General features: G+C 43.4%; 1 protein-coding gene across 1 annotated transcript; it reads right to left on the reverse strand.

Moving 5' to 3' along the window:
• Positions 1-1,184: 1,184 nt before the first annotated feature.
• Positions 1,185-10,002, reverse strand: LOC119329224 (dipeptidyl peptidase family member 6-like). The gene is made up of 18 exons (XM_037602235.1): positions 9,667-10,002; positions 9,061-9,230; positions 8,196-8,303; positions 7,947-8,018; positions 7,684-7,831; positions 6,950-7,032; positions 6,216-6,271; positions 5,854-5,981; positions 5,680-5,770; positions 5,513-5,578; positions 5,204-5,426; positions 4,913-5,014; positions 4,678-4,763; positions 4,478-4,600; positions 2,596-2,665; positions 2,408-2,499; positions 1,643-1,747; positions 1,185-1,553 (listed from the first exon to the last, which is right to left on the reverse strand). The coding sequence occupies exons 1-18, from the start codon at positions 9,981-9,983 to the stop codon at positions 1,440-1,442; spliced, it is 2,154 nt and encodes a 717-aa protein (XP_037458132.1). The 5' UTR covers positions 9,984-10,002; the 3' UTR covers positions 1,185-1,439.
• Between the last annotated feature and the right edge of the window lie 1,744 nt (positions 10,003-11,746).

The raw sequence follows: 11,746 nt of genomic DNA on the forward strand, positions 1-11,746 counted from the left end.
AAACCCCTAGTGGTTAACATTTCAATTATGTGTATTTTCTATTCCCACATTTTTAGGATTTCAAAGAGGCCCCTAGTATATCACCAAGAGCATCTCCAATGCACATCACAAAACCGCTCGCAAACGTCCGGACGTAGCGGTCTAGACACAGTTTGACATCCAACGTGGTACCGCAAATCAAACGCAAAGAAGGGGTTTTGCGGGCGTTCGGACCACTGGCACATACGCGTTAGACACCCCGGTCCCAGGCACCTCTCTCAGGCGAACGCACTTCCGCTATCCGAGCACATTCATGCCGGCCCAGCCTCTGGTCCCACGTGTCAGCCGCGTCTGCGTCGCGTCGGCCTCCTTTTTTTTTGAGCATCAGTACAGACACAAGCGCTCATATACACGCGCATACACTCACCCCTATGAACGCACACACGCACACCCTACCCCTATAAGCACCTCCGAGAGACTGGGCCGGCATATCATCTTGAGATTTACGAAGCCACCGTAGGCGCCTCGTCGTTGACGGGAACGTCTCCTCCCACTGAAAGCGCATCGCCGAAAATTCTGAAATAAATTCAGGAATAATGCGAGCACTAGGATTTGAACCGTGATGGGTTGGAGATACCACTGTCCATCTAACCAACTCAACAGGTTGATTCGCCGCGTCAGCCTCCTTTGTTACCGTGTTCCCGTCTCGCCCGGCCGCTGGCCCGTGGGTCCCGCCATCGCTGGGCTTGCGCGTCATTGGACTGTATGCCTTTTTATTTCGTCTGTTTTGAGTGGCTGGCTGGTTTGCTTTGGCTGATCTACCCGCGTGCGGCGTGCAACCTTTTGTGTAGCTGCTTAGCTGCGGCCTGTCGCCATGTCCGTCCTTTGCTTCATGGGCGCGGCTGGTCAAGGTTCTTCCTGTTCTTCTCCTTGTGTTTTTCCTTTCCGCTCCTTCGTGCGGTTTGATTATTCCATCTGCCTTCGTTTTTGTCCGTGCGTGTGCAGTTTCCATCGTTTCGTCGTTGGCTCCTTCGTGGAAGCTCCGGTCATTCTCTCCTATACCGCCTCCTTTGCTTTGTTTCACTGTGGGTGTGTGTCTGTGAGGTGTTTGATGAAATGTGAATGTGCGCCTGCTGCTCGATGAAATGTCTGTGTAATGGCGTCTGTTTTGGTATGTTTACTTTGCGTTGGTTCCACCCACTGTATGAATATCTATGAGGACTTTTGTGTTCCAGATTACAGTTAGTTTGCATATACGTTAGTCTGCAAGCTATACGTTTTTACAAGGTCTATATGGATTTGGCGTTCATGACTGTATGATGGCCTATAGGAGATCTGCCCGTTCATCAATGGTGTTATAGCAGTCTCTGCTGTTCGGCACCGTTACATCTACACCATCTGTGAAAGGCGAACTTCTAGAAACAAAGGTGAACCGATGATACGCTTGTTACTTGCAGCCATCAGTCAAAGTTCTCAATCTTGATCGGAGTTATATCATCTGCCACCTCAAATTTCCCGACCGTTCGAGCAAAAAACACCATCTGCTGCTCCAAGGTGAACTTGATGTTTTCGGCCTGCTCGGGGTGAAAAAGGTGAGGATGAAAACCTTGAAAGTCAACAGGGTTAAAGGTACAATGCAATTGGTATTGGTACGGTATCTAACCTTGCGGAACCCATGCTGCTCCCCTTCGTATTCAACCAAAGCAACAGGCAGACCACTTTCTTTCAAGGCCTTGTATATTTTACGCGCCTGGTCTGGTGGCACGACCTGCAAAACATCGAGTGTGAAATATTTCGCAATTGTCTCTTTCAGCCTCACAGTTCCACGAGCTAGATGCGAGTTATGATTTTGCACAAGAACGGAGTGAACAATTGGCCTGATTGCAGCAATGATTCATCTAATCATCTTAATGGAGTTCTATGGAGACGCTATACAACTACTTCTCGCCTAAAAAATTTTGCCTCCAAATTTTGCCATTCAGTACTTGGAAAATGGAATTTCAGGGTTACACCTAATACATTGCTTCTGGCCCTTCCAGAGTCAGGTCCAAAGCTTGCCAGTTTGTTTAAGATATATATATATATATAGAATGTGAACGTGGGATTTGTTATTTATTGAAAGTACTTTATATTTCCATCATATATCTCCAAAACACTATAAAAATACAGAAACATGGCTATTAGTTTTACAGGAGGAACTATATCATGACTATCCTAAGAATGGAATGGCTAATCCACTACAGAAGAAATAGAATCTCAGCTGGATATCGATTTTAACTCAGAGCTGCAACACACCGCTAAATATAGTCAGCTCTCGCCTCATATAACTTGATATGATATAGAAACATGCATATACATATACATGGTTCTACTGACTAGGGTACTCATGAATTCATGATAATATATGTGGTTGATGATCAGGACCTACCTTATCATCCAACCCTTGAAACAGAATAACTGGGCATGTAAATTTATTGACAAAGTTGATTGGTGATCTTTCATAGTAAGCTCCTTCACTTCCTGAAAGGATATCGTGCAGGAAATAAATATTAAAGCATACCAAGGATGGATTGAACATCCTTTTCCAGAACAAAGAATGCTGAGATACTTTCTTACCAACAAGATTGTCCATATAACGGGACTCAAATTTGTGTGTCTCTGCCCTCAGCAAAGTTATATCACCAATCTGCTCATCATTTGAGCAAAAGAATTAGTTATTACGTGTATACAAATGAAGAGCAATATAACAAAGAGACTAAATTAGACCAACCAAAATGGCATTAATCAACTTTATTTTAAAATCAGCCTAATGTAAATGAATGAACAAGTCTAAAGCATGCCATATTGGTTTGGGACCTTTTATTTCCCAAAATAAGCCCCCTTTACGAGAGCTTGGGCATATGCATAAATGTCAAATGCTCCACTTCCCCCAGCAGCACCTTTGGACCAGCTTGTGCTTAGAACTTTCAAAGAAGAAGAAGAATAGCAAAATGAACAGCACCATTATGAGTGGCATGATGACTAAGATTTGGCATAAGCCCCTAGAAGGTACACCTTGGGCTTGTACTCAAAGCTAGCACCTAGGTTGTGAGGGTAAATCTATATGGCACAATAGGCCGTGTTTGGAACTCAGAAATTTCACAAGAAAGAGTTCAATTCCCGCAGGCATCAGGAAATTTTCTGAGGTCCAAACAGGGCCTATAAGGGTGTGCGCAGGCCACAGGGACACAAAATATTCTTGAATATTCATGCCTTGAGCCAGACACAGGGATAAGGCCAGTCAGGCAACCTGCAGCCGGAGAAGAACTAAGGCCCTGTTCGGAACGTAGGTATGCAGAACAAAGGAATAGAAAAATGTGTAGGAATAGGATCAAGGCCAAAGTGAAAACCTACGGGCATGAAATCGCTGGAAAAAGTTCAACTACTGGCGTTCAAACCAAGGAAGCCAGCGTAGGATAGAATAAACTAACGGCTGGATTAAAAAATTAAGGGCAACCGGCCGTGCATGCCTCTTGGTGAATCATTGTCACATGTAAACACAGACCACATGCACCACCACATTTTTTTGCTTTGTGTTGTTGCATGGTTCACCTAAACCAGGTCCACCCCGCCTGTATGATCAAACGCATCAAATCCTGCAGTCACAGGGCCGACCTTTTTGCCTCAGGCCTATGCGGAAAATGAGGTCCGAGCGCATGTTTCAGTTCCCGTGAAAAATGGAGGATAGGAAACGTTTCATGAGGAATCGATTCCGCTGTTCCTCTGTACCGAACGTCCCCGAAGGAAAGATATCCATAGGAAAAGAAACCAATTCCTGTGAACTTCCTTTGTACCGAAGACATCCTAAAGAGAGACCTCTTTACTCTCTTCAGAATGAGCGAGGTGCTTGTGCACCACTCTCTGGTCCAGGCTTGACTTCTTTGTAGAGTCCTGTCTGGCTCCCTCTAGTCCTCTTTCCTTGTGTGCATTCCCCCTCTAGTATAGCTCCATGCAATTATGTTCCCTTTCAATAAAGTTTGACAGGGCTTCCCCTACAGTTCTCCACTAAAAATAAGTGGTTGAACCTTTCTGTCTGCTTGTAATATCTTAAATGCTTTATTATAGCTTTCATTCAGACTAAGGAAAATTCAAATTTGCTTTCTGCTGCTCTTTGAGATCAGTAATAGGTTTTTCTTCCTAGCTTAGGGTTTAGCATCTTCTGTGGTATATTCTGCTGTACAACACTTTGTTTCCGTCTTATAATGAAATGAAGAAGGGATGTTATCTCATATCCAAAAAAGAGGATGAATGATAGAATGTAGCCAAATGGAAACAGTGAAACATAAATGCAATTCATGGATGAGCAATATAAGTCATAGTAGCGGTCTAAGACAACTATTTTGAGACTGCAAGTTTACACAAGGAAAACAAATATAGAAGCTGCACCACCCATTGAGTATCTGTTGAATGTTTGCTTGTAGCAAGACAATAAAATAGATTCTGAAAAGATAGAACTTACACCATACAAAGATGCTCCAGCCTTGAATGTATCTCTGAATGCGAGTGAAGCTAAAGTAGTGTATCCGCCTGCTGATCTCCCAGTTATACAAAGGCGCTGTTCATCTACTTTCCCATTCTCCACCTTACAATAAAGTAGGGTGGCTTGTAAATTGCTATAAATGCTACTGTAATATTAGAATCACTGATTGTAAAACGTACCAGGAATCTTGCACAGCTGCAACAATCATCAACATCAACAATACCCCATTTCTTTAATAATCTCTCTCGATACTCTCTCCCATAACCTTCGGTTTATGTTTCAATATAGTTTAGCGAGTAGACTAATATAATTAATGCTTTAAATGAATCCAGAGCCTTAGTTACACGACGAAACAAAGAGTTTTCAACATTTACACAAGGCGTAATCTGAATATTAGTAGAGGTAAGGACAAACCGGTGCTTCCTCCGTAGTTAACATCAAGAAATGCCCACCCTCGACTTGTCCAATACTGGACACTAAGGTCTAAAACTCCACGTGTTTCAGCTGTAGGTCCTCCTGCAAATTGTGGTAAGTGTCAAAACTCCATGGTTTTGTTATCATCATGGGAAACAGAGTAGTATCCCGTAAGTCACTTAACAAACCAACATCTTTCAGCGTAATTAACGAAAGCACAAACAAAATTGCACTGAACTTGAGTATGCATAATTATTTCAAGGCATCACAAGGGTTCATTAATTCCTTTACCATGTGTTTTGACAAGCAATGGAGGCTTTTCATCTGGTAAACCTTCAAACATGGGATTCAACGGTGGGTAGAAGTAGGCATAAGCCTTCTGCTCAGGGCTGGATGTCGGGAACTCGATAAATTCTGGGGTGCTGAAAAAAGATCTATACTGCATAACATCTGGTGAGGAGGACCAGACTATTGAGAAACTAATTACTTTTGTTTTGTTCCCATCCAGAGTAACCTGGAAAGAAACAACATATGTGCTGCATCAGTTGATGCACTAATACATCATCAATTCATAACCAAAAGTGTGGATGTCACTAAAACCTTTGCAATTGACGTGGGGATGCTTCCAGATGCACCTTCAATATAGAAGTAATCATTTCCAGTAACCTGCCAGACCATAATTAGATCATTACAACCAGCGGCACGAAATACCATATTATACACGCAACAAAATTTTAAATAGAGCGTATGCAGATTCTGATGCTTACAACATTGGACAAATCGGAGAAAGGGATGTCGAGCAACGAAACAGAACCTGAATCACAATCTAGAACACCAATATATGATTTTCCGAGCTGCCTGCATGACATCAGTATTTAAATATGTTTCATCAACAAAATATGACAATGAAACAAGCAACTTTACAGAATTATTATCACAACCTGTAAGTGAAAACGATGTGATTGCTTTTTCCTAGAAAATTGTAAGAGTTGATGCCAAAAACCCACAATGGTCTTGTGAACTCAGCATCTAATGCGTGCATCGGAACAACCTCATTGGTGTGTTCAACCTGATACAAAGAAGTGCAGAGATATTTTATGCAAGCAAAGATAAGATGATGACAAAGAATGTAGTATTTAATCACCATGTCGTAAGTCATAAGCTTTCAAGTTATTACTCTCCACGACAGAAAATAGCAACAGTGTCATCAAAATGTATGAATATTAAAGATCTCAAGACTGTCTCAAAAAAAAAAAACTGTCTCAAAAAAAGATCTCAAGTCCTGAGAGAAAAAACAAATTACCCATTTATAAATGTTCCAGAATCCGCTCCCTCTGTCAGTTACGAAAAACAGTTCTCCTGCAAGGTTTTTTTAGATAATGAGTTCTCCTGCAAGCTTGCATGTACTAAAATAATTTTGTTCTAGAAGTTGCAAGCAATGATCAAATTATGGTAGTCAGTAGTCAGCTTATTATTGTGGTAGCAGATATATTGATACTAAAGTTGTGTAGGATAGGAAATCAAACAGTTCAATCAGTAGGCAGCATGAACTGTGAACAAAGTTTCGTATTTCCATATTGAGATAACCTTTTTTATCTATGGAGAAAATTTTCATATTATGGGCACAAACTATGATAGTCCATTTAGTTGAAGCAGCTCCAAGAAATGTTGAATCAAGAAATTGTCAGACCAACAGAAACTAGTGACTATATGACTTTGGGCACAAACTATGATAGTCCATTTAGCACAAACTATGACGTGAATCTCAACATTATATAACTTCCAGTTCCATCATCAAACAGAAGAGTGTATTGAAGCCATAAAGATGCACACCTAAAGAGTACAGAAAGATATGTAAATGCTTGTCAACTTCACATATTAAATGCAATAAAAATGTGTTTGACTTTGTTCGGGAACAGAACTTCAGAAATAAAACAAAAGAGCAAAATATTACACTAACACGGAATGTCTTTATCACTCAAGTAAGCACAGTAACATATATCTAAGGAAATAACAAGGAATACAGGCAAATGACACCTTTTGGTGACCATTTAGGCTCAGCAGGGGATTCCACCAACATCGGATTGCTTCCAGCAACACAGACCCGTTCGGTCAAGTCTCTGCACACAAATAAAGCAACAGGTAGAAATGTAATTGGCGGCAGCTAAGGCTGTAGTTGATGTAATCTCGTTTCTTTTGGGGTGCTTGTTCTAAGCTGGGAGGTTCTCTGTTTTCTCTTCCTGCTGGTCCGGGATATGATACGAGCCATGTGCGGCCCTCTATGCTTTCATATGTACCCAGGTGTTCCCTGGTTTATTGTTCTGTTAAACGTGTTTGGGCTTTAATACAAAAGCTCAGCCAAGGGCCTTTTATCTGAAAAGCTAGTTTTTATTGGTGGATCTCTCTCAGCTAGTAGCCATGACATCCTGATCCATTGCCGCTGGGGGAAGCAGGGCCTTGTCAGCCCCACATGAAAAAAAGGGGGCGGGAGGTGCCTGGTTTTCCTGGTAACTAACTATTGGAATGTGTTTCGTAACTACATTGTGGTAACAGACGAGTTTTTTGGAGATGTAATACATAAAGTGTCCCTAAAGGTGGGCATAAAGGTGCAATCGAACTCCTTCAGTACCATGGTAGATATGCAGAATGTATCTACTGACAAAGTGCCTGCCTATCCATATTTAGGTGTGGATTAACTAAGTTATTTTTAGTTATAACATATCATGCAAGGAAAGACAGGATGTTCCAGTTCAAAAGATAATGCCATTTACCCGCTTTCAGAGAAGTAGCCAACCCAGAGTTCTGATTTATCCCATGGCATGTTTGGGTGACCCCACTCAATCCATGCCATCCTCTTTTTAGTTGGATCAATTCGAGGAGAAGCATAGAAGTCATTCCCACTGATCAGCACCTTCGGTTCTTCAATAAAGAAAATATGTGAGGTACTGTTAAGCACAACATCAAACCAGAGTAAACATCACAATAAACCAACAGACATAGATCACTTGGTAGAAATAGAATTTTCTAGTCTTACCATGGACATCACCATTGCTTAAGTTTATAGACACAATTGTTGTAGCGGGATTCAAGCTACTCGTTCGCCGGTCTATCAAGAAATTTGAGCATGTCAGAGTTCAGTAGTTCATCATGTAACAAGATACTACCTCCATTCCAAAATGTAAGACGTTATGGTAGGCTAAACTAGCCTACCAAAACGTCTTATATTTTAGAACAGAGGTAGTATACTGCATGTAAGGCTGTAAACAAATCATATGCAAAATACCTTCCATCACAGTAATATAACGGCTGAAGTGTGGGTCAAAGACACCATCAGCATAACTGACATCAGGTGCACCATAATCGGGTGTAAGAGGCACAGGCAGACTACCAGCTGAAAAGGGAAAATAATCATGTGAAATGGTTTAAAATAAAGCGACGTCATAGTTTAGTTTGCTGAAGATAAAATGTTAAATGGTTCTAAAGAGTTGATATGATATAGTGCCAATCCTTACAACCCTCCCTAAGCCATCTTGCATACTCATCCTTGTATAGTTTTTTATAGTTCACAAAACATATATTGTCGAGGCATCCCCTACAGTTCTCAGTCAAACAAGACTCCCTACTTTTCCTGTCAGACACATTGTAAACATTCATTTGTTGCCAATGATAAGTATTCAGCCTAAAATGTAAGTTGTTCTCGTGCAATCATGATTAGGGCAGAGCGCTTTAGCTAGCCCACATATTGATTAGGATGTTGGATGATCTCAGAGATAAGTTTATTAGGCACTCAAATCCGGGCTTAAGTACTACTCCCTCTGTATCAAAATATAAAACGTTTTTTGACACTGAGTAGTATATTGCATCGGCTATGTTGGCATCACTCTTTCTGACCCTGTTCTTCTCACATTTTTAGGCATAATGTACTCATATTACCCATTTGAATGAACACAATATACAACCTATGCAGTAATCTATGAAGGGATATGTAATGGAATGTAAGACCATAGTGTTTGACACATTAATAAAATTAAGTAATCAAAGTAACACCACATAATTCCAACTTAACTACACTCCATTATTGACATGGCGCGTGTGGATTAGAGTCATATTGAACTAACTCCATTCTAAATGCTTACTATCCCACTTACTTCCGATTGGTTGTTTGTACAGGCGTTGATCCTTGTAGTTTGAGAAAACAACAACACTATCTTGGACAGCAAATGCACCGCCTCCATATTCTTGAGCCAGAGTGCGTGCTGCAAATTCCTGAGGTATGATATCCGCAGGCTTGTCATCCTCCTTTACAATAACCATGCGCCTGAATACAAAATTAGTTAAATATGGTGCAAAAATATTCATTTTTTCATAGTCAAAAATATATATTCAATTTTGTGTCTCCACACAAACTAATTGAAGCCTACCAAGATAGAATATGGTACACCAATAATCAGCATTAACATAAAGTAATTGACATAAGCTGAGGAGTTTGATATGTAGAGACCCATAGTGTCATTGATTGTGAATGAGGAAGGACGTGTTATGTTATATTCAGTTGTACGATACCAATATAATTTAATCTCGATTATCTCCAAATAATACTTTTCTTCGCATTCAGCTATATCCACTTGAGGTGGTGGAACTACTGAGCCCTCCGGTACGGTGGTGCCCAATGCAGTTGCCATTTACACAATGTTTAGCAGTTCAAAGCTACGAGGCACTACAAATCTGGAAGCGCGGAAGCAGTGGTTACTCACCCTTTCTCCTCGGGGCGACCCTCGATCCATAGCAGGCGGCCGTCTCCGGCGAGGGCGATGTCCCCGAGGCGCTTGGAGGCGCCGGAGACGACGTCCGCGGTGATGGGCGACCTCCAGGACCCGAACGGCGCCGCCGTGGGCCTCTCCCCTCCCGCGGCGTCTGCCGGCGCGGGAGAGGCGGCGGCGGAGGAGGAGGACATGCGGGGCGGCGAGGCGAGGGGGCGGCGGAGGCGGAGGCGGGGGAAGGCACGGAGGAGGAGCACCGGGGCGGAGGTGGAGCAGGCTGCGGGTAAGATGGAGGCGAGAAGTGTCGCCATTACCGGGGGCGTGGACTGTGATTTTATACAGGTTTAGGTGGGGTTTTGCGGCTATAGTGCGAGAGCAACCACCTCTTCCCGAATGTGAAATTAAATCAAGAAGAGTATAACTACATTTTTCTTAAAGAAATTGTATATACGTAGAAGTTTCACTGGCTTTTTGAAAAAAAATACCAAAGATAAACTTTTTTTTACAAAACTTCTAATCTATTCATCATTTGTCATATGCTAGTACAAAGAACTATGGAGAGTTGGGTGGCAAGCTCCGCTAGGGTTCCGCCTACGCCGCCACCGGCTCCCCCGTCGCGGGTAGCCGCCGCCGCGGCCGGCGCTAGCCCTCGCTCTTGCCCCCTCCTCCCGTACCCCCGCATCGCCTCCCCGAGCGAGGCGACCGGGGGGCCCTTCCCCATTCCCCTCCAGTGCCCCCCTCGCTCCTCCCTCCTCCCGTCGCCGCCAGCGCGCGTCGCCGGGCCTTGCCCGCGTGGTGTCGACGGCAGGGGGTTTGCCTGTCCCCGCGCGCGGCCCCCCTGCTCAGGCGATGGTGGCTGTCGGCTATGCTCCTCGGCTGGTGATGGTGCGGCTTGGCGGCGGGGTCTACGGGTCCCGGGCGATCCTAATGCGGTGATGCGGCCGTTGGCCGCAGGGCACGTGGTGGTGCGGCTGGCCGCCAGCCTCCGCTTCGCCTAGATCTGGGCCCCATCTGGGTTGGGGTGGGTGAAAGGACATGCGGTGCCCCCATGTGTGGTTTTGATAATTGATGACATTCTCTATGAACTAATGGTTGCATTGAGTTATATTTGAAGGATTTGTCCATAGACATTTCTTGAAGTACATGTGTTGGTTTCAAGGAGTTTATGAGTTGGCCAAGGTGGTATTAAGGAATTATCCAAAGATTGGTCATAGAGTTGGAAAGAGTCAAGGTTAATCAAGACTAAGTACATAGAGTGATTCAAGTTGATCATCACACAAAGCGTAGAAGACACACCAGAGTGGGATCAAGTGATCTCATGGTATGGTAAGCATTGTCCATTGTGCTTTGTGTACTAACCATGGTCTATGTGAGAATTCTATGTGGGGTTAGGTACGTGTTCATGGGCTTGCGTCAAGAGGAAGATATCACTCAACCAATGGAGAGGATGACATCAAGTGGTGATCGTCATCAAGAATTATGTGCGCAAGTTCAAGTGGAGCATCACGAAGAGATCAAGTGCTTGATGCTTGCCGTCCATGGTGGTGTCAATGGACTTGTGAAGATGTGCCAAAGAGTGGCTCACCCATAGTGGAGTATGGGGGAGCAATCATCTAGTCTTCATCGACCCAACGCAATCAAGAAAGTGTAGGGGAACGTAGTAATTTCAAAAAAAATCCTACGCACACGCAAGATCATGGTGATGCATAGCAACGAGAGGGGAGAGTGTCGTCCACGTACCCTCGTAGAACGTTAAGCGGAAGAGTTATAACAACGCGGTTGATGTAGTCGTACGTCTTCACGATCGACCGATGTCGGTGTCAAAACCGGCGGATCTCGGGTAGGGGGTACCGAACTGTGCGTCTAAAGTCGATGGTAACAGGGGACACGATGTTTACCCAGGTTCGGGCCCTCTCTATGGAGGTAATACCCTACGTCCTGCTTGATTGATATTGATGAATATGAGTATTACAAGAGTTGATCTACCTCGAGATCGTAATGGCTAAACCCTAGAGGTCTAGCTTGTATGACTATGATAATGAATATCTCCCCTCCGGACTAAGTCCTCCGGTTT

Source organism: Triticum dicoccoides, chromosome 7A, assembly GCF_002162155.2.
Source record: "Triticum dicoccoides isolate Atlit2015 ecotype Zavitan chromosome 7A, WEW_v2.0, whole genome shotgun sequence".
Taxonomy (NCBI): Eukaryota; Viridiplantae; Streptophyta; class Magnoliopsida; order Poales; family Poaceae; genus Triticum; species Triticum dicoccoides.

Coding starts and splice junctions, on each gene's coding strand:
- LOC119329224 (XM_037602235.1), bottom strand. CDS start 9,983: ATGGCGACACTTCTCGCCTCCATCTTACCCGCAGCCTGCTCCACCTCC. Junction 7,033..7,683: donor GGCTACTTCTCTGAAAGCGG/GTAAATGGCATT, acceptor ATTTGTGTGCAG/AGACTTGACCGAACGGGTCT. Junction 5,579..5,679: donor TCTCCGATTTGTCCAATGTT/GTAAGCATCAGA, acceptor ATGGTCTGGCAG/GTTACTGGAAATGATTACTT.